Source organism: Ornithorhynchus anatinus, chromosome 2, assembly GCF_004115215.2.
Source record: "Ornithorhynchus anatinus isolate Pmale09 chromosome 2, mOrnAna1.pri.v4, whole genome shotgun sequence".
Taxonomy (NCBI): Eukaryota; Metazoa; Chordata; class Mammalia; order Monotremata; family Ornithorhynchidae; genus Ornithorhynchus; species Ornithorhynchus anatinus.
This window is the reverse complement of record NC_041729.1, coordinates 119,490,758-119,516,232: the sequence shown is the minus strand read 5'-3', so window position 1 is coordinate 119,516,232 and position 25,475 is coordinate 119,490,758. Positions and strand designations below refer to the sequence as shown.

At 41.0% G+C, this 25,475-nt stretch overlaps 1 protein-coding gene across 3 annotated transcripts in view; it reads left to right on the top strand.

The window, feature by feature from the left end:
- DIAPH3 (diaphanous related formin 3) overlaps positions 1 to 25,475 on the top strand; it is a 314,905-nt gene that overhangs the window by 67,424 nt on the left and 222,006 nt on the right. For all 3 annotated transcript variants that reach the window (XM_029057148.2, XM_029057147.2, XM_039911199.1), the window contains 4 exons: positions 3,017 to 3,091; positions 3,178 to 3,247; positions 5,575 to 5,711; positions 6,405 to 6,510. In XM_029057148.2, coding sequence (XP_028912981.1) covers positions 3,017 to 3,091; positions 3,178 to 3,247; positions 5,575 to 5,711; positions 6,405 to 6,510 — 388 coding nt within the window. The remainder of the gene's footprint in view (positions 1 to 3,016; positions 3,092 to 3,177; positions 3,248 to 5,574; positions 5,712 to 6,404; positions 6,511 to 25,475) is intronic.

Sequence of the window (25,475 nt, the reverse complement as noted above, 5' to 3'; positions counted from 1 at the left end):
ACAGGATACATTAAGGCACCTTCAGTGTCTCCTTCATCGTTAAGTTTCAGGTTGTGCTAACTTGTCCTAAAGCTAGCAAACCCTCATTACTTGCAGAAGAAAAGGGGCTCAACTTTAGCTCTTTCTATTTATTTTTTTCAAGTCAACATATAAACTCAGTCCAGCTGAAAGTATGGTTTGACTTAGAGGAATTCCGTGCTTGATTATCAGAAATATTTTGAAGGAGGGTTGCATTTTTCAACATACCCCATTTCTGATTCATTGCTGGTTACATACTGCTGCACGTCTCACCTGCTCCACAACTTTAAATTTTTTGTTGTAGTGCTTACTGTAGAATTTAAGCACAATGAACATGAAGTTTCAGCTCATTTTTCCTTTTTTAAGTGTTCTACACTGTCCATTTTTATTTCAAAGATGTAAGTCTTATAGGATTAATTTTTACCTTTGTTGTTTTCCCCTTTCCTGGCATTTCTAGAGGGTTTAGTATTTTTTATAAAATATTTTAATGTGAATCCACCCAAAAATATCAAGAAGAATTCCAGTGCCCTAATGACATAGTTCTCCAACAGCTCAGTGGCTTCTCTGTGGGCTTCAGCAGAGCATGGGGCTCATGATGTGTTTCCAGAATGAATGATGCCACCTTTCCTTCACCTCCCTACCCCCCTCCTCTCTCTCCTCTCCAGTATATGGCCACTTTCTCATTCTCTGCCTACTCATTTGCCCTGCCCTCTTTACGTTTCAGATTGCATCAATGCCTACTGTACAATTTCTGGCCCTTTTAACTTCTTAAATTGTAGCCATAGCAGCAGCCAAGACAGCCATCTCCTCTACCACTGTCAGGGATCTGGAGTTTCTCTGCTTCATCCAAAGCTACAGAGAAGAGTCTACCTAAAATATCAGTCTGTGTACCCAGTGAAAGAGACTGAGAATGAGGACCAGAGAGATAGGAGGAGAACCAGGAAAGGACAGTGTCGGTGAAGCCGAGAATGGATAATGTTTCCAGTACAAGGGGGTGGTCGACTGTATCAAAGGTAGCTGAGAGGTTGAAGAGGATTAGGATGGAGTAGAGGATGTACTCCAGTTAACCCTCAGGAGTAGTATTGAGTGCTTCCTGTGTGCATAGCACTTGGGAGAGTAACCTGTTTCCTACCCACAAGATTAAGCAGTTGATAATCACTTCACTCAATCGTATTTGAGTGCTTTCTTTGTGCAAAGCACTGTACTAAGCTCTTGAGAGAGTACACTGTAACAACAAACAGACACATTCCTCCCCACAATGAGCTCACAGTCTAGAGAATAGTCACCTCACCCTCAGCCGCTCAGCACTTAGGTATATAGCCTTGTACTCTTCCATTTCCCCTATCTGTGATTTATTTTAATGCTGTCTCTTCTTGTAAACTATAAATTGCTTGTGGGCAGCAATAGTGTCTACCAGGTTTATTATAATCTCCCAAGTACTTATAGCACTTGGCACAAAAAAAACAGTGAATAAAATGCCATTAATTGATTTTTTTTTTGCAATGAGAATATTCGGGCTAGCTATTGTGGGCTTTAAAGATGTGGTTTCAAGTCAAAGTAATATTTAGTGCCTACTTTGCTCTGTTTTTTTTTAAGCCATATTTTCTGAAACAAATGTTAAATTGAATGTCATTTTTATTCATGAAGATGAGACATTTGCACACTGCTTAGTCATCCATGAATGCAGTTTATAGTTACATTATTTAATATCTTGAGCCTTTGTGCTGACATGCACAAAACAAATAGTGCTGATTTAGTGTCCTGAAGAGTGATCGTTTATAGATCATTTGATAATTTTCTTGTTGCAGTTTCCTTCTCCCACTGATGCTGAGGGATTTCATGCTTATGCTACAAGCCATGTTTTTCAATAATCCGCTGTCAGGACCTAAGACCTATATACTCAGTATCACTTTTAGCTGTGGTCCTTTTCTAAAATGAAAGTGATAGGCACCCTATAATACTACCACACATCACAGATATCCCTATATGAAGAAATGGGGGAAAAAAACACTTTACCTTTTGACATTTTTCTTCACTGAAAAGTTAATAAAGGAATCTACTGGATATAGCAATCGTTTAACCATCGGATGTATTGAGTGCACCTTTGTTCTAGTCTACAGTTAATAAGTTAAAAGTCAGTTTAGGGATAGTTTTATTTCATTTGCTAATTAAAATATAAAGCTTGTCTAAATTTAGTTATTTTGTATCTTTATTGCTAATTGAGGAAGGTTTTCCGAAAGTAGTTTTTCATAGCAAAAAGGAATGTTTAGTCAAGTCTCATTGGTTTAGATTTTTGAATTACATTGTTTCTGATTAGAAATTAATAATCCTTAAAATAAAGGTGATTTTGTAGAGTAATTTTGTGTAATTAGTTTGTGCTTTAACTTGGGAATCTCCGTTTTCATAAGTTTCAATCTGTAATGGGGGAAGTTGTCTGGATTAATTAGATCCTGTATTGTTAAGATAAATCATGTTTCTTTTTAAATTTCTTTAAATTTTGTTGAAGTATTGGCAACCCTATAGTTCAGATAGAAAGGGTTGGGAGGTGATTTTGGCTTTGGATTGCTTTCTACTCTTTGTGTTTCTAGACTGTGAGCCCGTTGTGGGCAGGAATTATCTCTATTTGTTGTTGAATTGTACTTTCCAAGTGCTTAGTACAGTGTTCTGCACACAGTAAGCGCTCAATAAATACGATCGAATGAATATTGCATCTTCATGCTATTCACCATCAAGAATTCATGGGATTCAAGAATTCCTTGTTTATTTTTGGTAAATCAAGGAGTGTGTCTCAGTCTTACTAAGTACTCAGCTAAGTACTGAGGTTGAGCAGGGTAGTCAGCAAAACATTTTGTGCTCTCCAGAGAAGGAGTATTGTAATTATTTGGATAACCTGGAACATCCTTTTCTTTAGTACTCTAGTCCAGGGCTCTGCACTCCATAAATACCTTGAATATAAGGATTGCATATCTCATTGATACAATGTATTTTTATTTTTCAGCTGGGTGGAAAACTTTGGACAGGAAGGATTGGGGTTGTTGTTGGATGTTTTGGAAAGACTGGTTCACAGCAAAACGTAAGGAGACCTCCCAATTTTCATTATTGTATAGTTATATATTTAAATTCAGTTAATTATATTCTGTGCTTGTTTTTTCCCTACAGTCAGGAAAAAGTCATGAAGAGGAGTCAGCACAAAGTCATCCAGTGTTTGAAGGCCCTGATGAACACTAAGGTACTTAAATCTCAAGCAGTTGTTTAAAAGTCAGAAACCTAAATAATTGCAATTTCATTGCTTCTCAGTTTATTTGATCAGACTATTCCTTCTGTGTATTGTGTGTCATTGAATACCATTAAAATCATGTGTATATTGCACTTCCAAGCACTTAATATGGTCCTCTGCATACCATAAGCCCTGAATAAATATCACGGATTGATTGAAACAAATGAGGTCCAAGCTGGTGAAGGATTTGAAGATGAGGATCTACTTCTTTCCCTGACCGCCATCTTCAGTTGCTCATTCACCAATGGCTCCTTTCCCTATGCTTTCAAACATGAACATGTTTCTCATATTCTATAATAACCCACCCCATTGACACATTGCACCCTCCAGTTATCACTTCCCTTCTACCATTCCTTTCCAAACTCCTTGAATGAGTTGTTTACAGTTACTGTCTTCTGGACCCACTGCAGTCTGCCTTTTCCTCCTTTACTCCCCTGAAATCATTAATCACATTTCCTCCAAGAGGTCTTTCCTGACTAGTCTCTCATTTTCCTTCCCTATCTTCCCTTCTACATCACTTAGGCACTTGGATCTTTTCCCTTTAGGCACTTGATATTTACCCCTTGCTTAGTCCCTCAACATTGATATACATACTTGTAATTCATTTTAAAGTCTGTCTCACCTTCTAAACTATAAGTTCCTTGTTGGAGTGGGGTGGGGGGGACTGTGTCTTTCAACTCTGTTGTATTGTACTGTCCCAAGTACTTAGCACAGTGTTCTGCACACAGTAAGTGTTTAATAAATGTATTTGATTGATTTCTCTCTCCAAGGTCACTAATGACTTTATCCTTGCCAAATCAAATGATCTCTCTTCCAGCCTAATTCTTCTAGACCTCTCATTGCCTTTGACACTAGACCACCCACTTTTTTTTAATGGTATTTGTTACACACTTTCTATGTTACAAACACTATACTAAATGCTGAGGCATTGTACTAAATGCTGCAAACCGCAAACTATGTCTAATCTTGGTTTCAGTGTTACTGTCCTATCCTTCTCCTACCTCTCTGGTCACTCCTTATAGTACTGTGTGTTTTATTATGTAATGAACTGTTTATATTGTGTGCAGAACACTATACTAAGTTCTGGGAAAGAATATGAAGGTGGGGATTAGATATGCTTCCTGCCCCTTGGGAGGTTCACACTAATAAAAAAACGAAAAGGGGTCGATAACAGACATAAGGAGAGATGAAATGAAACACAAAGGTGACATGAAGACCAAAATAAAGATCAGTAGAGGACTGGGGCTAGAGGAAATTAATTTTAGGCTCCTTGAGGCTCAGAGTTCATGGTCACAGCCACAGTAACCACTATAGCAGCAACCTCCACACCTTCCCCAGATTTTGTGGAGGTGGTGACAGGCTGCGGTTGATTTTCTCTATTCCCCTGGCATTGTGCGAGACAAGTCAGGGTGGAGTTTCCTCAGTGACATGGAGGAGAATCACTGTCATCCCAGGGAGGCAGCTTGGCTGTCCACTAGAGGAAGATGACAAGGGCCTTGGAACCATGTTGGGGGAAGAGAATTTGCTGGAGAGTGACATGCAGTCAACGCCTAGCAGAGGTTGAAGTCTGTGTAGCTGGTTGTGCCTAGGGCATATTGGGACCCAAGAGCCATGTTGGGAGCCTCCAGTTATCAGGAGGAGTTACACTGCAATTTGGTGGAGAGAAAATCTCTTTCACCAGCTTCTCTGTCTGTTCCTTCTCTGTCTCCCATCACCTGACTGATCCCTCAAGGCTCACTTCTGGGAGGCAATGTGGCCTAGGGAACAAAGCACAAACCTAAGAGTCAGAGGACCTGGATCCTAATCCAACTCGACATTTTGCCAGCTGGGCGAAACTGGCAAATTACTCAGTTGTTTTTTTGTATCTCCCTTTTCATATGTGAAATGGGGAGTCTATTCTATTCCCTCCTGTTTAGATGGTGAGTCCTATGTAGGAGAAAGACTGTGTCTGATCAGCTTTTCTTCATTCATCCAATCACATTTATAGAGCACTTACTGTCTCTTGTATCTATTCCTACATTTAGTACATTTAATCCCCATTTTACAGATGAGATAACACTCACAGAGAAATTATGTGATTTGCCTGAGGTCACACAGAAAAATGCTGGAGCTGGAATTAGAACCCAGTCACTCTGACTTCCAGGCCCATACTTTAATACACTAGTCCATGCTGCTTCTGCTGTTAGGATAACTTTCTTTTGTTCTGAATCATATTGGTGTTTACATATTTATCTCAGCATAAATACTGATGTAATACGTATTTTAAACAATCATTTTAGTATGGCTTGGAAAGAATTATGGGAGAAGAAAGGAGCCTTTTATTATTGGCCAAAGCAATTGATCCTCGGCAACCGAACATGATGATGGATATTGTTAAACTTCTTTCGGCAATATGCATTGTTGGAGAAGAAAGCATGTAAGTATTTTGTTTTGCTTTGATCAGATTGGTAGCTGTTTTTAATTATTGTAATTAGGTATGTACTGAGTTTGTGCTATGTCCTGAAGTAAATACAAAATTAACAAATCTGTCTGGAGTCTGTCCCACAGGATCTCACTACCTAGGAGTGGGTGGATAAACCCATAGAAAAGAGAAAAAATTTGTAGTCAAGCTACAGAAAATGGAAACATTTAAAATAGAATAATCAGCAACTAAGGGCATAGATAGATAAACTGAACTTGGAGAAGGCAGGTGTGATGTTACTGCCTGCTCCAGATTGCAACATTGCATATCCAATATAACCAGATACATCAGTAAGTAAAAAACAAAACTTAACATAGAAAAAGTAGTCCCTTAATATTAATTATGAAAATATTTTAAGATACACAAGTCTAGTTCTAGATTTCATTTTTAAAAGTATCCATATAGGATCTTTCCAATTTTAGAGGTAACTATGATCCCCAGGGTCTCCAACAAGAAGCTTAATTAGCTGTTTAAGTACAATGCAATCCAACAATATTTGAACAAAATACATGAAATGTAAAATAATGTGAACAAAAATAATTTTAATCTCCCAAAGTTGTAGTTTTCTGATATTTAGTAGTTTCTTCTCATTAAGTTTAACATCTTATAAGTATTTTCTGATGTTGCTCTGTTTTATAATTTTCATAGCCTCAGTGAAGTTTTGGATGCGTTTACTACTGCTGGAGAAGAAAGAAATATTGATAGATTTTCTTCCATTGTTGAAGGCCTTCAGGATAATTCAGTTCAATTACAAGTCAGTATGATATTTTTACTTCATAGGAAAAGCCTGCCCTTGTTTGCCTTTAGGTTCTTGACATCAATATTTTCTGAAATTTGTTTTATCTGATCTTGTTTAGTCTATAAAATTAGTTGGACTAGATACTCTAGAGAGGCAATAAGAAGCTAAATAGTTTATCACGTAAGTTTACATCCAGAAAGATATGAAGAAAATATTCAGTACACTTCAGAAATATTTGGATGAGATACTGGGGTAGGAAGGAGAAAGCTTGGGAGGAACTGGCTAGGAAGGAGAGGGGATCAGATGAGAAAGATCTCTTTACCCAATAGTAACACATTTTTTATCCCTAGCAAATTAACAGTGCAATGAGCACATTGGGCCGGCTGTCTCAAAGACAGGTTTTTCTCAAAAACTCTTTTTATAATGATAGGTCCCTATGACAAAGTGGGGTTTTTTTTGGGGGTGGGGGTGGGGGTGGGGCTTGTCCTTGTTACATTGTATGCAGTTTAATTCACTTTAATTTCTGTAGAGTAAACAGGGAGCTCTAATTGAGACTAGTAAATGAGATTAACCCCTTCACACCAAGGATGAGGATTTGTGTGTGTGTGTGTGTGTGTGTGAAAGTATTTGAAGAGTAAGAGATTTTTGGAGAAGAATACAGTGGGAGTATAGCCTAACTTTTTAATTGGTATATCTGCAAAAATTTCTAATAGCCTTCAAGACATAGTGTTCATAGTGTAACAAGGTTCATCCAGAATTAGCACCTTAAATTTTTTTTTTGTTGGATTTACACTTACTTTTACATTTTACATTTAATTGTTAATTAAATTAATTAATTAATTGGATATGAAAAGGGAGTGATTTCCAGGCCAGGGGCAGGGCATGGGTGAGAGGCTGGTGCTAAGATAGATAAGATCAAGGTACAGAGAGTAGGCTGACACTGGAGGAAAGAAGTGTGCAGGTTGGATTGGTTGGTTTGATGATGATGATGGTATTTAAGTGCTTACTATGTGCCAAACACTGTTCTAAGCGCTGGGGTAGTTACAGGGTAATTAGGTTGTCCCATGTGGGGCAATTATTGAGTTAATTGTGAGTTAATTGTTGGATAGGGATCTTTCAACATCTTTCTTTTTCATCATTTGATAGCTCATTTTAGGAATAAATGTTTCAATTGTGTCTGAGGTTTTGAGGACTAACTGTTCTCACACTTGTTGTTGTTGTTGTTGTTAATAGTATTTATTGAGCACTTACTATGTGCAGAGCACTGTACTAAGCGCTTGGGATGAACAAGTCGGCAACAGATAGAGACAGTCCCTGCTGTTTGACGGGCTTACAGTCTAATCGGGGGAGACGGACAGACAAGAACAATGGCAATAAATAGAGTCAAGGGGAAGAACATCTCGTAAAAACAATGGCAACTAAATAGAATCAAGGCGATGTACAATTCATTAACAAAATAAATAGGGTAATGGAAATATATATAGTTGAGCGGACGAGTACAGTGCTGTGGGGATGGGAAGGGAGAGGTGGAGGAGCAGAGGGAAAAGGGGAAAAAGAGGGTTAAGCTGCGGAGAGGTAAAGCGGGGGGTGGCAGAGGGAGTAGAGGGAGAAGAGGAGCTCAGTCTGGGAAGGCCTCTTGGAGGAGTTGAGTTTTAAGTAGGGTTTTGAAGAGGGGAAGAGAATCAGTTTGGCGGAGGTGAAGAGGGAGGGCGTTCCAGGACCATGGGAGGACGTGGCCCAGGGGTCGACGGCGGGATAGGTGAGACTGAGGGACGGTGAGGAGGTGGGTGGCATAGGAGCGGAGCGTGCGGGGTGGGTGGTAGAAAGAGAGAAGGGAGGAGAGGTAGGAAGGGGCAAGGTGATGGAGAGCCTTGAAGCCTAGAGTGAGGAGTTTTTGTTTGGAGCGGAGGTTGATAGGCAACCACTGGAGTTGTTTAAGAAGGGGAGTGACATGCAAAGATCGTTTCTGCAGGAAGATGAGCCGGGCAGCGGAGTGAAGAATAGACTGGAGCGGGGCGAGAGAGGAGAAAGGGAGGTCAGAGAGAAGGCTGACACAGTAGTCTAGCCGGGATATAACGAGAGCCCGTAGCAGTAAGGTAGCCGTTTGGGTGGAGAGGAAAGGGCGGATCTTGGCGATATTGTAGAGGTGAAACCGGCAGGTCTTGGTAACGGATAGGATGTGTGGGGTGAACGAGAGAGACGAGTCAAGGATGACACCGAGATTGCGGGCCTGAGAGACGGGAAGGATGGTCGTGCCATCCACGGTGATAGAGAAGTCTGGGAGAGGACCGGGTTTGGGAGGGAAGATGAGGAGCTCAGTCTCGCTCATATTGAGTTTTAGGTGGTGGGCCGACATCCAGGTGGAGACGTCCTGGAGGCAGGAGGAGATGCAAGCCTGAAGGGAGGGGGAGAGGACAGGGGCGGAGATGTAGATCTGCGTGTCATCTGCGTAGAGATGGTAGTCAAAGCCGTGAGAGCGAATGAGTTCACCGAGGGAGTGAGTGTAAATGGAGAACAGAAGAGGGCCAAGAACTGACCCTTGAGGAACTCCAACAGTTAAAGGATGGGAGGGGGAGGAGGCACCAGCGAAGGAGACCGAGAATGACCGGCCAGAGAGGTAAGAGGAGAACTAGGAGAGGACGGAGTCCGTGAAGCCAAGGTGAGATAAGGTATGGAGGAGGAGGGGATGGTCGACAGTGTCAAAGGCAGCAGAGAGGTCAAGGAGGATTAGAATGGAGTAGGAGCCATTGGATTTGGCAAGAAGGAGGTCATGGGTGACCTTAGAGAGAGCAGTCTCGGTAGAGTGGAGGGGACGGAAGCCAGATTGGAGGGGGTCTAGGAGAGAATGGGAGTTAAGGAATTCTAAGCATCGATTGTAGACGACTCGTTCTAGGATTTTGGAAAGGAAGGGTAGTAGGGAGATAGGGCGATAACTGGAGGGGGAAGTGGGGTCAAGAGCGGGTTTTTTTAGGATGGGGGAGACGTGGGCATGTTTGAAGGCAGCGGGGAAGGAGCCATTGGAGATTGAGTGGTTAAAAATAGAAGTTAAGGAAGGGAGGAGGGCAAGGGCGATGGTTTTAATAAGGTGAGAGGGAATGGGGTCCGAGGCACAGGTGGAGGGGGTGGCACTTGTGAGATAGTCATATCAGAGGAAAAACAGTTATCATTTCTCAATCTGTCTTTAGTTGGTGGTATTAGAGTATTAGGGTTCTAATCCTGGCTTTGCCACTTGTCAGCTGTGTGACTTTGGACAAGTCAATTTCCCTGTGCCTCAGTTACCTTATCTGTAAAATGGAGATTAAAACTGTTAGCCCCAGGTGGGACAACCTGATTACCCTGTATCTACCCAAATGCTTAGAACAGTGCTTGGCACATAGTAAGTGCATAACAAATGCCATCATCATCAACCCAACCCGCACACTTCTTTCCTCTGGTGCCAACCTACTCTCTGTACCTTCATCTAACCTATCTTGACACCATTCTCTCACCCATGCTCTGCTCTGGCCTGGAACTCACTCTCTTTTCATGTCCAACAGATGATCGCACTCCCCATCTTCAAAGCCTAATTGAAGGCACATCTTCTCCAAGAGGCCTTTCCTGACTAAGCTCTCATTTCCTGTTCTACCACTCCCTTTTGCATCACCTTGATTTACTCTTTTTATTCACTTCCTCCCCCTGCAGCTGGACAGCACTTATTTACATATGTGGAATTAATTAATATTATTGTCTGTTTCACCCTCTAGCCTGTAAACTCTTTGTGAGCAGGGAATATGTCCACCAACTCTGTCATATTGTTATATTATACTTTCCCAAGTGCTTAGTACAGTAAGTGCTCAATAAATACAATTGATTGATTTACCTCAGTTTCATCATCTGTAAAATGGAGATTAAGTATCTTCCTTAGTCTCTGTGCTCTGTGTTGGATAGGGTCTGGGTCTGACTGATTATCTTGTATCCACTGTAGTGCATAGTACATTGCTTGGGACATAGCGGTAAGTGCCTACATAGTGCTTAAATACCACAATTATTATTATTATTATTTAGGAAGAAAATGCTTTTAATATGTATATACATAGATTGGACACAAGCCTGGGTATCAGAAGGATTTGGGTTCTATTTCTGGCTCTGCTCCTTTTCTGTTTGACCTTGGGGAAGTCACTTAACTTCTGTGCCTCAATTACCTTATGGCTTAGTGGAAAGAGCACAGGCTTGGGATTCAGAGGTTGTGGTTTCTAATTGAGGCTTCTCCACTTGTCAGCTTTGTGACTTTGGGAAAGTCACAACTTCTCTGTGTCTGTTACCTCATTTGTAAAATGGGGATTAAGACTGAGCCTCTCGTGGGACAACCTGATTACCTTGTATCTACCCCCGTGCTTAGAACAGTGCTTGGCACAGAGTAAGCGCTGAACAAATAGCATCATTATTTTTATTATTATTATTATTAGCAATAGGGACTTTGCACAACCTGATTAGCTTGTATCTACCCCAGTGTTTGACAAATAAAAAGCACTTAACAATTACCATTATTATTATTATACATTTTATGTTTTTAATCTATTTACAAAAGAAAGGATCATGGAATGCCTTAATTGCTGTAACTGTTCTTAAGAAATTTAAGCATAATTGTCAGGATGAGTAATATATTTATGAGAACTGTAAAGCTTTACTTATTTGACTACTATTGTTTTTAATCAATAGTACTTATGGAACACAATGTGTGCAGAGTACTGTACTAGGTTCTTGGGTGAGTACAAAACAACAGTGTTGGTAAACACATTCCTTGCCACAAAGACCTTACAGTCTAGAAGGGGAGACAGACATTTAATATACATAAATTACAGGCGTGTAGATAAGTGCTGTGGGACTTCCACAAAAATCCAAATCCAAAAATCTACTGCCTAGGCAAATTATTTTGAAGAAAGGAGATAGAGAAATTGTAGCTAACCTTTGTCACTGCATTTCTCAGAAGAGAGGATTTAAAACCAGTCGGGTTCTATTTTGGCTGGAATCAGCATCAGATTTTTTTTTTTTCAGTTGTGAAAGGATTATTCTGGAACCCCTCAAAGGAACATAGTGCCATGTCATTTCTCCAAGTGTTCATTCATTCTGTATATGGTTAGAATCTCATTGTCAGTATCATTTTTTTAATAAGAATGATGGCCAATTTAGGTTTTTCTGCTTCTCAGATGGTTTGGAATTCTTGAACGTCTTAAGATCATGATTTCTTTAGAAGAGAAAGAAACAAAATACAAGATTAAAAAAAGTTGATAGCAGTAAATTTGATGGTAATCATTTAATTAAATGGTTGATCTTAGTGAAAATATTTTATTTTAACTTTTTGGTTAATTATAAAAAAATTTCCTCTCCAAAAAACAACTGCTTTAGACAAATGAGATTGATCTGATCACTAATTTGATAGTGTTTTGACAGGATAAACCCAGACAAGTCCAGATATTGACATTAAATTTGATCATCTATGTCTCCTTTTCTGTGACTTGCTCTTTGGCAGTTGAATTTGACAATAAAAACGGACCTTTTTAATCTTTCATTTACTAATATTTCTGTAACTTGAAGCCTAAATGCATTTGGGTGTGTTTTTCCCCCATTTTTGCTATAGATTGGTCTCATGACATATCATCGAAATAAAAACAACCTAAACAAAATCCATCTCAAAACCGAGATCCTGGAAAACTCTAGAAATAGGATATTAACTCAACTAAAAGTTACCCTTAATGGAAAAATCATGGAAGTATTCCTTAAAAACATGTAGTTTTTTGTTGATACTTTCAGGAACCTTTAATCTGTTGTATTTATAGGATGCCTAATGGGCTCAGAACGTGTGCTAAACTAATGGGAAGGAACAGTACACTTAGAAGATATGATCCTGGGCTTCATGAAGCTTACAAACTTTTGATGCTTCAGTGGATTTATTTTAATTCCTTTATATTTGGCAATTTTTTTTGTGTGGATCTAATTTTTCTAAGAATTTGCTGGATTCTAAAAGTTCATTAATTTTAGGAAATGAAAGATCATTTTAACTATCATTTCATTATTCCTTATTTTAGATTTTCCTTGTTTTGGGGGCAAGTTTTGTGCCTGAGAAATCAACAAAGCCAAATAAGAGTTTGAGAAATGTGCTTTTTAGCTTTTTTTCCCCCAGCATTGCGATTTCCATATTGCAAGTCCTTCAATTTTCCAGGAGTAAACTAAAGTTTTCAGTGAGACCATATTTCCTAATTAATTGAACTTTTTAGGGAAATGATTTTTTAAGTGTTAAAAATTCCCTTCATATTATCTGTACTGTACTTTAAAATGTGACTCCCAAACTACTTTTGACATCCAGCCGTTCAGTCTTTAGGAACATGTAATGCAAAGCACCCTCCTGTTGCAGAATTTTCTTTAGTTGGTGAGCCTTTTAGATAAAGCAGATTTGCAATTTGTCAATATAAGCAATTGTCCTAAGTGCCCTTTTTATTTCATTCACTGTGTAATTTTTGCTTTATTAAAATATTATCCAGGCTTTAGACTGGATATTGGTCTTTAGACTCAAAATTGAGTTTAGTAGTAGCTGAAATAGAGAAACACATTTGTTTAAATGGGGGGGGAAAAGACAGTAGGCATTACTGTAATATTTTCAAATATCTAATAATAATTCTAAAATCAGTCCATCTGTCACCCCGATGACTTGGCCCCTTTTTCGACAAAATTGAAACTATTGGGCTTAATAGCCTAAAATCTCCCTTATTCCTTTCTAAAATCTCCCTCCTCGTGCCCCTTCTTGGACTCTCCCATCTTTCCCAGCAACATCTCAAGAGATCTCCCATCTCCTCTCAAAAGCTAATCCCTCCACTTGTGCCTCCAAACCCGTTTCTTTATACCTAAGCAAAACACTTGCCCCCTCTTTTCTTCCTTCACTGATCACCATATTCAACAGTTCACTTTCTAGTGGCTTCTTCCCCACTGCTTTCAAACATACTCACCCCCATCCTAAAAACCCCTCCCTTGAGTCCACAGCTCCCTCCAGCTATAATTTCATCTCCCTCCTGCCATTCCTGGGAAATGCTAGAGTGAGTTGTCTACACCCTCGGTAGAGAGAAAATTTTGTGGAGTTAAGGGGATGGAATCCAGATTGGGGGCAGCGGGTTAAGGAGAGAATTGGAGGAGAGGAACTTGAGACAGCAGGTGTAGAGACGTTTCTCAAGGAATTTGGAGAGGAATGGTAGGAAGGAGATGGGACAATAACTGGAGGGAGCCATGAGGTCAAGGAAGGGTTTTTTTAGGATAGGAGAGACATGGGAATGTTTGAAAGTAGTGAGGAAGAAGCCACTGGAGAGCCTACAGTTGAAAATGGCAGTCAGGGAGGAAGAAGGGAAGCGATAAGTTCTTTGATAAGGTGCAAAGGGATGGAGTCTGAAGTGGAGGTGTAGGAATGGATTTTGAGAGAAGGCAGGAGATCTCCTCTTGAGATACTGCTCGGAAAGATGGGAGAGTTGAAGAAAGGGCAGGAGGAGGGAGGAACTGGAGAGGAGCAGGGGGAATTTTAGGGAGATCATGCCTGATAGTTTCAATTTTCTCAATAAAGTAGTCGGTCAGGTCATTAGGGTCAAGAAATAGGGGGTAGGGTGAGCAGGGGGTTTATGGAGGGAGTTTAACATTTGGAACAACTGGTGAGGGCAATGGGCTTGGTATCTCTTCCCAGAAACTCCCTCTCTAAGGTCAGCAATGATCTTTCTAGCCAAATTCAGTAGCCTCTTCTCTATCCTAATCCTCCTTGACCTCTCAGCAGTCTTTGACACTGTAGACCACCCCTTTTCTCCTTGAAACATTATCCAACCTTTGCTTTACTGACACTGTACTCTCCTGATTCTCCTTCCATCTCTCTGGCCACTCCCTTTCCATGTCTTTCATAAATTCCACCCCTGACCCCCATCGTCAGTGGGAGTTCCTCAAGGCTCAGTTCTGGGTCCCCTTCTATTTTCCATCTCTACCCACTTCTGTAGAAAAGTCATTCACTCCCATAGTTTCAACTACCATTTCTCTGAGGGTGATTCCCAAATCTACTTCTCCAGCCCTAACTTCTTTGCTCTGAAGTCTCCTATTTCCTCTTGTCTTCAGGACATAAATATTTAGGTATCCAGCCGACAACTCAAACTTTACAAATTTGAATCAGGACTCCTCATCTTCCCACCCAAACCCTGTATTCACCCTGACATTTCCCATTACTGTAGCAACACCACTATCCTTCCCACTTCCTAATCCCATAATCTTGACATTGTCCTCAGCTCACCTTTCTCATTCAACCCACATACTGAATCTGTCACCAAATCATGTTCACCCTGTCGTCTCCAAACTCTCTCTGTGCTGATCCAAGCATTCTATCCCACCTTGACTACTGAATCATCCTTCTCATTGACTTCCCTGCCTCCTGTCTTTCCCCACTCCAGTCAGTATTTCACTCTGATGCCCCAATCATTTTTCTGTGAAGTGTTCAGTTCACATCTCCCCACTTCTCAAGAATTCCAGTGGCTGCTCATCCACCTGTACTTCAAACAGGAACTTCTTAATAATATTTTTAAAGCCCTCAATCCACTCGCTGTCTTCTATTTTATGTCGCTGATTTTCTACTACAACCCAGCCACCCACTTTGCTCCTCTAAATAGAAACCTACTCACTGTACCTTGATCTTGTTATCTCACCTTGTCCCTTACTCATCCATCCTCTGGCCTGTAACTCCCTTCCCTTTCAATATACAACAGACTATTACTCTCCTCAGCTTTAAAGCCAAATTAAAATTGCATCCTCTCCTAAATGCCTTCCCCATCACATCTTCTCCAAGAGGTCTTCCCAACTAAATCCGCATTTCCCCCACTGCATTTCCCCCTTCTGCATTTCCTGTGCATTTGGATCTATACCCTTCAAGCACTTCGTATTCATCCCTCACTTAGCCCTAAAGTACCTGTGTACATATCTGTAATTTATTTTAATGTCTGGGTCTTCTTCTAGAATGTAAACTCTTTGGGATAGGGAATTTGCCAAGTGCCTAATACAGTGCTCATTGCTTAATAAATACCATTCATTGATTATTTTTAGCAGAATTGCCATGTATTTTTTTACCTACAGGTTCTGAATACAAAGATGACACATTTTATGTCCTAAATTTATCACATACATCAGTGTGTACGGAATAATTCCCACACGTGGTCTTCAATTCCTTCGCTTCTGTTTTCTTTGCCTGACTTGGCTTTCAATTTTGTCTCTTGCTATTTTGATCTTACTGACGGTGCTGTCCCAAAGAGGCCTCTCTTCTTGATTTCAGCATTTAAGACTCCCACATAATGGATGGAAGTGGGTAAGCTAATCTGAGCTGGGCTGGCCCCAGAGCTCATTGTGGCACTATGTCTCCATGCAAGTGGATCTTCTCTAAACTATTTTGGTACTCCCTCATCTCAGAACCCTTCATTAGACCTTCAGTGGTTGGTATTTGTGAAGCGCTTACTATGTACAGAGCACTGTTCTAAGCGCAGGGGTAAACACAGGGGAATCAGGTTGTCCCACGTGGGGCTCACAGTCAATCCCCATTTTACACATGAGGGAACTGAGGCACAGAGAAGTTAAGTGACTTGCCCACAGTCACACAGCTGACAAGTGGCAGAGCTGAGATTCGAACTCATGAGCCCTGACTCCAAAGCCTGTGCTCTTTCCACTGCGCCACGCTGCTTCTCAGTGGTTGGGTTAAAGACCCATTCTTCCTTCATATCCCACAGCTTTGGATCTGGTCCTTCCTTTTGGGCTGTTCTCTACCCAGCCCCTGTATGTCCACCCCTTTCAAAATTAGCTTTTACAGTGTATGGTTTTAAATTATCCGACCCTTATACAGGTTGCCTTACTATCCTTCCTCCTCCCTTGTAGCCCTTCCCCTAATGTTCTTCTGACTTGCCACACCAACCATGGGGACCAGTTGATTACCACTTGCTCTGTAGTATTCATGAACTAAACTGCTCCACCAGGACCTGGAAATCCAATCCTGGGATCAGAAGCCCAGCAGCATAAAAGTTGCGTGGGAATTTGCACAGAATACAAAAGGTGCCTCAGTCATTTGTTGTAAAGCTATCAATCAATCAAATGGAGTTTATTACCCACTTACTAAGCATTTTACCAAGCACTTGGGAAGTACAATTCAATGAGTTGGTAGACATCCCTGCCCATACTGAGCTTACAAATCTACAGGGAAAATACAGAGCTGCCCTTTTGAAAAGTTATGCCTGAGCATCACATTATTTTTCAATCTTTCGTGGTATTTGATAAGCACTTACTATAGCCAGTACAGTGCTAAATATTGGGGTAAATATAAGCTAATCAGTTTGATCACAGTCCATGTCCCATATGGGGCCCACAAATTTCATCCCCACTTTGAAGGTGAAGTAAATGAGGTATAGAGAAGTTGAGCTATGGATCCAAAGTCATACTGACATATGTGGCAAGTTATTACTTGATACTGATGGACTGATTGTGTTCCAGGACCTCCATTCTTTTAATCTTGTCTCGTTCATTTGTGTTTAAATGGCATATGATTGGTGCCACACTCCAAGCCCCCCTTTTTTCTTTTCGCTTAGAACAAATTCTCATTCTTCAAGTGTAAGTTCTTTGGTGTCAGTGTCCAAAATAAGCAAGTAGGTACGCATTACAAATCTGCTCATGTTAGTAATCTTTCCCCTCAGTGGGCTCGGCTATTTCAGATGGAAACTATGCTACTTCTTCATGCCTGGAGATACAGCTTCACTGATCCATTTAACATCATGCAGGCCATATTTCACTTTGAGTTTGTTAAATCACGACTCACTGGTTATTAAAGTAGATTGCTTGGCTACACTTCTTTCCCCTGCAGATGGAGTAGCATCCTGTTTTAAGTGATCCTTAATCTCTTAGATTCTTCTCAAATTTCCTGTGCTTTATTATTTAATCTATGATTCAGATTTTTCCTTCTTTTGCATGGTAGTATCTCAAGCATAGGTTAACATTTCATTGCTGTTGGTGCACATGCTCAAATATTTTCCTCATTTCTCTTCGCTGAATGAATAGTCAATTCATTAAAGTCATACAGCCAAGTCATAGAAGGTATCCTTTATCCTTATCCAACATTTTCACTTCTTATATTGGTCAGTACCTTTTTTTCTGCTTCATGCTTGATTCCCCACATTCATATTTCTCTTTGTGCCCGTGGTAAGCATTTATTAAGGGTACTGGCAGGTAAGCAGCATGAATAAGAGACCATTTGTGATTATACTCTTAAAGAAGTGTGTTTTTTCAGGCCAGGCAAGCGCAAAGTGACCAGCTGATTTTGGACATATTGGAGAAAAAGTAAAGAGGTCACAGCTGCATAATTGAAATCAGCCAAAAAATTATGCAAATTGACATGCAACTGTACGGAAGCTTTGTTGTGTCCTGCTTTTCTTCTGTTCTCTTATGCATTGTTTTATGGAGAGTATTTTGAATTTTATTATAAAACATGAGCTATTGGCTCAGTAAGAATGACTTCCTCCTTATCTATCTATCCCCGCAGCCACTTTTATGCTCATGTATTTATAAACAGCATGGCCTAGTGGAAAGAACATGGGCCTGCGAGTGACTGGACCTGGGTTCTAATCTTGGCTCCGCCATTTGTCTACGGTTTGGCCTTGGGCAAGCCACTTCTCTGTGCCTGAGTTCCCTAATCTGCAAAATGGGGACTCAATTCCTGTTTTTCCTGGGGACCTAGTTATCTTGTTTGTACCTCAGAGGTTAATTCAGTTCTTGTCACATATTAAGTGCTTCATAAGTATCACAATTATTATTATCATTATTATTAATTCTTGGGTTTCTTCAACACTTGTGCAATTGTCTTCCTCTTTTAGAGTGTAAGCTTCTGTTGCATAGGGAACTTAGTTTGGGCTTCTGTTATGCCTCCCAAATGCTTAGTACAGTGCACCACATAAAATGGGTACTAAATTAATATTTCTGTTACTACTAACTAAAGGTTCAGAATGGAAACCCATAAGATCAGAGCTCAGAACACTGCTTTTTCTGAACAAGACTAATTTCCAACTCATTTAGATGAATATAAAGCCTCTACTCCAGAAGAAGAGATTAAAAAGTGAACAGTATTTTATTTTGTATCCCATTCCAGGATAAAGTACTCCAACTCAGAATAATTGGAAATTCTACTCTTGAATACATCTTGCCATGTAAGGTGTTCTGTAATTTGGTGTGGGAAGAAAATATCAGTCACTGTGTATGTAAGGGAGGCTGAGGGAATGTGGTAGATGTAGAGGGGAGACTAGGCAGACCCTGAAAAGTGAGTCCAGAGGGATGTCTCTTTTACCCATCAATACCCAAAGTGGGGTATAATCATTATGGCATTTATCATGTAAGTAATATGCAGTAAGCTATGGAATAGATAAAAGGTTATGAGATTGAATGTGTCTCATATGAGTATAATCAGTGGCATATGAGCACCTGTTAAGTGCGGAGCACTGAACTAAATACTTTAGAGGGTAACAATTGAATCACTAGACATGATCCTGACCCCAAGGAGTTTGCAGTCTAGTGGGGACATATAAAATAAGATGAAGGAAAGATAATATATCGCATGTTGACAATATAAACTTAGAGAGAAGCAGCGTGGCTTAGTGGAAAGAGCATGGGTTTGGGAGTCAGAGGTTGTGGGTTCAATTCTTGGCTCCGCCACTTATCAGCTGTGTGATTTAGGGCAAGTCACTTAGCTTCTCTGTGCCTCAGTTACCTCATCTGTAAAACGGGGATTAAAACTGTGAGCCCACGTGGGTCAATTGATTACCATGTATCTATCCCGAGGCTTAAAACTGCTTGGCACATATATAAGCGCTTAACAATTGGCATTATTATTATTATTATTAGATAAGGAAACTGAGGGCCCTAGAGGTTTAATGACTTGCCCAATCTCATACAGCACACAATAATAATAATGATAATGTTGGTATTTAAGTGCTTACTATGTGCAGAACACTGTTCTAACCGCTGGGGTAGATACAGGGTTAAAATAACTTTATGACCCAGTTCTGCATATTAACTACACAGCATTGAGTGAACAAAAGTTTCTGATGCAAGGACTACTAGCATCTAAGCAGTGCCCATTACCTTCTGAAGATTGACATATGAGAAGAATAAGTGACAGCCAAACACTGAAGCAGCTTCTTTGATGAAGTGAAATAGGGTCAGATTACTAAGAAAAATTGAGGAATTCTTTGAAAGTCACACTGAAGTAAAAAATCTCAGCTGCTTTGGGAAAGAGGAGGTGAGCTCTCAGTAGGGCTTTGAAGAGGGGAAGAGAAAGTTAGTTTGGTGGATGTGAGGAGAGAGGGCATTCCAGGATAGCGGTAGGATGTGGGCCAGAGATCGACGGTGGGATAGGTGTGAACAGGGAACAGTGAGGAGGTGAGCGGCAGAGGACTAGAGTGTACGGGCTGGGCAGTAGAAGGGGAGAAGGGAGGGGAGGTAGGAGGGGGCAAGGTGATGAAGAGCTTTGAAGCCAAGACTGAGGAGTTTTTGTTTCATGTGAAGATTGATAGGCAACCACTGGAGATTATTGAGGAGGGGAGTGACATGCCCAGAGCGTTTCTGAGGGAAGGTGATCCGGACAGCGGAATGAAGAAGAAACTGGAATGGAGAGAGACAGGAGAAAAGGAGATCAGAGAGGAGGCTAACACAATAATCCAGTCAGGATATTATGAGAGCTTGTACCAGCAAGGTAGCAGTTTGGATGGAGAGGAAAGGGCGGATCTTGGCGATATTGTGAAGGTGAGACCGGCAAGTGTTGGTGACGGATTGGATGTGTGGGGTGAATGGGAGAGCAGAGTCAAGGATGACACCAAGGTTGCAGGCCTGTGAGACGGGAAGGATGGTAGTGCCATCCAAAGTGACAGCAAAGTCAGGGACAGGACAGGGTTAGGGAGGGGAGATAAGGAGCTCAGTCTTAGACATGTTGAGTTTTAGTTGGCAGACATCCAGACATGCATCTATCCCAGTGCTTAGAACAGAGCTTGACATATAGTAAGCACTTAATAAATGTCATAATAATAATAATCCAAGCATATTTTAGAATTCCTAATAGAAATGAAAGAAACAGAAATAAATATAACTCTTCTAGCATCTCTGAGAATCCTTAGATGTGGACAAACATCCTCTTATGGAGAAGGAATTTATGATGCTTGTGGTGCTTAAGGTGTATAAACTCAATGATAATGGATCTTTAAATTTAGATTATCTTCTACTCTGACTACTAAATAGTCCTCTCCTGCTCACTGAGCCCTCTGTGCTATTATTGGTCTCTTATACTGGTAAAGGAAGTATGATCAGTCAATCAGTGGTATTTATTGAGTGTAGGAAGTGTGCAGAGACTTTACCAAGTACTTTGAAGAGTACAATACAACAGAGTTGGTAGACATGTTTTTTGCCCACAGTAAAGTCAAAGTTTAGAGGGGGAGACTGGCAAATAAACTGATATGCCTGTATGTGGTGTGGGGCTGAGGCTGGGGTGAATAGCAAGTGCTTAAAAGGTACAGATCCAAGAGAAGCTGCATGGTCTAGTTGATAGAACATGGTCCTGGGATTCATAAGGTCCTGGGTTCTAGTTCCGGTCCCGCCACTTGCCAGCTATATGACATTGGGCATATCACTTCACTTCTCTGTGCCTTAGTTACCAAAGAGCATGGGCTTGGGGAGTCAGAGGTCATGGGTTCGAATCCCGGATCTGCCACATGTCAGCTGTGTGACTGTGGGGAAGTCACTTAACTTCTCTGTGTCTCAGTTACTTTGTCTGTAAAATGGGGATTAAGCCTCACGTGGGAAAACCTGATTACCCTGTATCTACCCCAGTGCTTAGCACAGTGCTCTGCACATAGTAAGTGCTTAACAAATACCAACATTATAGAGAAGCAGCGTGGCTCACTGGAAGGAGCGCGGGCTTGGGAGTCAGGGGTCACGGGTTCTAAACCCCGCTCCGCTGCTAGTCAGCTGTGTGACCTGTGACCTTGGGCAAGTCACTTAACTTCTCTGTGTCTCAGTTACCTCAACTCTCAAATGGGGATTAAAACTGTGAGCCCCACATGGGACAACCTGATCACCTTGTATCCCCCTGTGCTTAGAACAATGCTTTGCACATAGTAAGCGCTTAACAAATACCACAATTTATTTTTATTTTAAAATGAGGGTTAAGACTGTGAGCCCCATATTGGGGCATGGACCATTTCCAACCTGATTATCTTGTATCTACCCCAGTTCTTAGAGCAGTGCTTGACACTGTATAAGCTCTTAACTTCTAAACTGTAAGCTTGTTGTGGGCTGGGCAAAGGTCTACCAACTCCGTTATACTGTAGTCTTCTAAGCACTTAGAAGAGTATACAGTAAGCACTCAATAAATATGATTGATTAACCAATACCATTTAATAATATTATTATTATGATATTTATTAAGCACTTAACTATGTGCCAGACACTGTATTAAGTGCTGGGGTGGATCTAAGTAAATCGGACTAATCACAGTCTGTCCTCCTAATCTCTATCCCTACTTTACAGATAAGGTAATTTGGCCTAGATAAGTGAAGTGACTTGCCCAAGGCCACACAGCAGATAAGTGGCAGAGCTGGGATTGGAACACATGACCTTCTGACTCCCAGGCCTGTGCTCTATCCACTATGCCATGCTGAAGGCTTAGTTGGGGGTGCCCTATGGGAGGAGCCGTAATTTTAATAAGACTTTGAAAGTGGTTGTTGCTGACAACTGCCTCTTGTCAGCAACATATGGGGTTCCTATAAGAGAAGACCCCCAAAAGGGAAGGAAATCCTCCTATCAATGTTATATAATTACCAATCCAAAAATGAAAGAATGAGATGACACCTCAGGAGGTTCACAACATTCCAGTTTACTGATTCGCCTGTACATTGATTTAGTTGACCAGTAGACTCTCACCAACATTGCCAAGACCACTGTCTCCTGAACCCCTTTTATATACCTTTTCCCACACTCTTTGCCCCTCCCTGATTTCACCCTAAAGGTTGACCTTATCGCCTCTGACATCAGCCTGGGTGGCCTGGGGCATTCCAAGGTGTGTCTATGTATTTTGAAGTTTGGAAGTCTGCACAGCTCTTGAGAAAGGGCTGCTAGTATGAACTATTGGGCTTAATGTCTGGGAATATTTTTCTACTCTTCGATATTGTCAATCCAGATAGTTTTCCTGGTGATGATAGGATGATCTTTTCTTTGTTGTAGCCCTCTTTTCCCTTCTTTGATGTGCTGGTAACTGTCCTGAACATACCCTTCTTTTGTGTTCTGTCAGTCAATCATATTTATTGAGTGCTGACTGTGTGCAGAGTACTGTACTAAGCGCTTTTTCTGTTTACTATTGGGTGACTTCTGGTACCTGCCTTTTGTGTAACTGCCAGGAATGGCTTGTTTCACCCTATTCTCCGCCTTCCAGTATTCACCATATATATAGTTTGAGTATTCCAACATTGGCCATAGGTACCCTCAACCTCAATGCCTAGCCTTGGCATTGGAGAGAGTGGTGGTCTGTTATATATGAAAGGGGAGGGAGTTCCAGGGCTGAGGAAGGATGAGGGCAAGGGGTCAGCCGTGAGATAGTTGAGATCAAGGTACAGTGAGTAGATTGACATTAGGCTGGCATTGCCATACTGTACTTTCCCAAGGGCTTAGTACAGTTCTTAAGTGCTCAATAAATACAATTGAATGAATGAATTAGAGAAGTAAAGTGCGTTGGCTAGGTTGTAAGAGAAAATCAGCATGATAAGATAGGGCAAGAGCTGATTTATTGCTTTAATGCTGACGTAAAAATTTTCTCTTTAATATTGAGGTGGATAATAATAATAAAAATCGTACTCGTTAACGCACTTACTTTGTGCCAGGCACTGTTGTAAGCACTGGGGTAGATACAAGTTAATCAGGTTGGACACAATCCTGTCCCATATGGGGCTCAGATTCTTAATCTCCATTTTACAGATGAGGTAACTCAGGCACAGAGAAGTTAAGTGACTTCCCCAAGGTCACACAGCAGACGAATGGCAGAGCCAGGATTAAAACCCAGGTTCTGCTGCTCTCAGGGCAGAGGTGTATCCATTAAGCCACACTGCTTCGACAGGCAGTGGGTAACCACTGGAGTCTCTTGAGTAGAGAGAAGACATGGACGAACATTTTTTAGAAAAATGGTCTGGAGTGAATTATAGACTGGAGCAGAGAGAAATAGCTTGTGGAGAGGTCAGCGAAGAGGATGATGTAGTGAAGATGGGTTGTAACAGGATCAATGTTTTTGGAGCCTCTTGAGTTGAGAGGAGATAGGGACTGACCTTTTTTTAGAAAAATTGTGTGGAGAGCGCAGTGTATTATGGACAGGAGAGGAGAGAAGATGTGGGAATCACAGAGAAGAGGCTGATGTAGTAAAGGTGGGATATAATTGGATCAGGGTTGTGACAGTTTGGAAACGAAAGGCTGGGTTTTAGTGATGTTGTGAATTCACAGAGCTAGGAAGAGTGCCTGGAACATAAGTGCTTAACAAATACCATTATTTTAAAAATTTGGTCACAGGTTGAATATGCAGGTTGAATGAGAGTGAGCTGAGGATAATCAATTGATCAGTCAATGGTATTTGTGAGCACTTAATATGTGTAGAGTACTCTACTAAGTGCTTGAGAGAATATTATACAACATAGCAAATATATTTCCTACCCACAGTGAATTAATTCTGTTTGTTTATATTGATACTTGTTTACTGTTTTGATGTCTGCCTCCCCCCTCTTGACCGTAAGCCCATTGTGGGCAGGGATTGTCTCTCTTTATTGCTATATTGTACTTTCCAAGCACTTAGTACAGTGCTCTGCACACAGTAAGCGCTCAATAAATATGATTGAAGTGAACTCAATTGAATCTTGATAATGCAAAGGTTATGGGCTTGGGAACATGGAGCATAGTGGTGTTATCTACATTGATGAGAAATACTAGGGGAGGACAGGGTGTAGATGGGAAGATGACTTCTGTTTTGCACATGTTAGAGAAGCAGCGTGGCTCCGTGGAAAGAGCCTGGGCTTTGAAGTCAGAGGTCATGAGTTCGAATCCCAGATCTGCCACTTGTCAGCTGTGTGACTGTGGGCAAGTCACTTAACTTCTCTGTGCCTCAGTTCCCTATCTGTAAAATGGGGATGAAAACTGTGAGCCCCACGTGGGACAACCTGATTCCCCTGTGTCTACCCGAGCGCTTAGAACAGTGCTCTGCACATAGTAAGCGCTTAACAAATACCAACATTATTATTATTATTACATGTTAAGTATGAGATTTCAACGGGACATCTAAGGCAAGATGTCCTGAAGGCAGGAGGAAATGTGAGACTGCAGAGAAGGAGAGAAGTTACGGTAGGAGAGGTAAATTAGGGGATCAAACATGTAGAGGTGGTAGTTGAAGCTGTAGGAGCAAATGAGTTCTCCAAGACAGTGGGTATTGATGGAGAATAGAAATGGATCCAGAACTGAACCTTGAGGGACTCCCACTGTTAGAGGGTGGGAGAAAGAGGAGGAGCCTGTTAAAGAGACTGAAAAGGAGCAATCAGAGAGATGGGAGAAGAATTAGAGAGGACAGTGTCAATGAAGCCAAATTTAGATAATGTTTCAAAGTTTAGGAAGTGGTAACAGTGTCAAAGGCAGCTGAGAGGTCTAGGAGGATTAGGATAGAGTAGAGACTTGGATTTGGCAAATCAGTTAGTTGGTGATCTTAAGGAGGGCAGTGTTCATGGAGAGGAGGGAGTTAAGAGAATTGGAGGAGACGAAGTGGCGATAGAGAGTTTAGACAACTTGGTCTAAGTGTCTGGAGAGGAATGATAGGAGGGAAGAGGGCAATGACCGGAGGAAGCCATGGGGTCAAAAGAGAGTTTTTTAGGTTAGGGGATGCATGAGCCTCTTTGAAA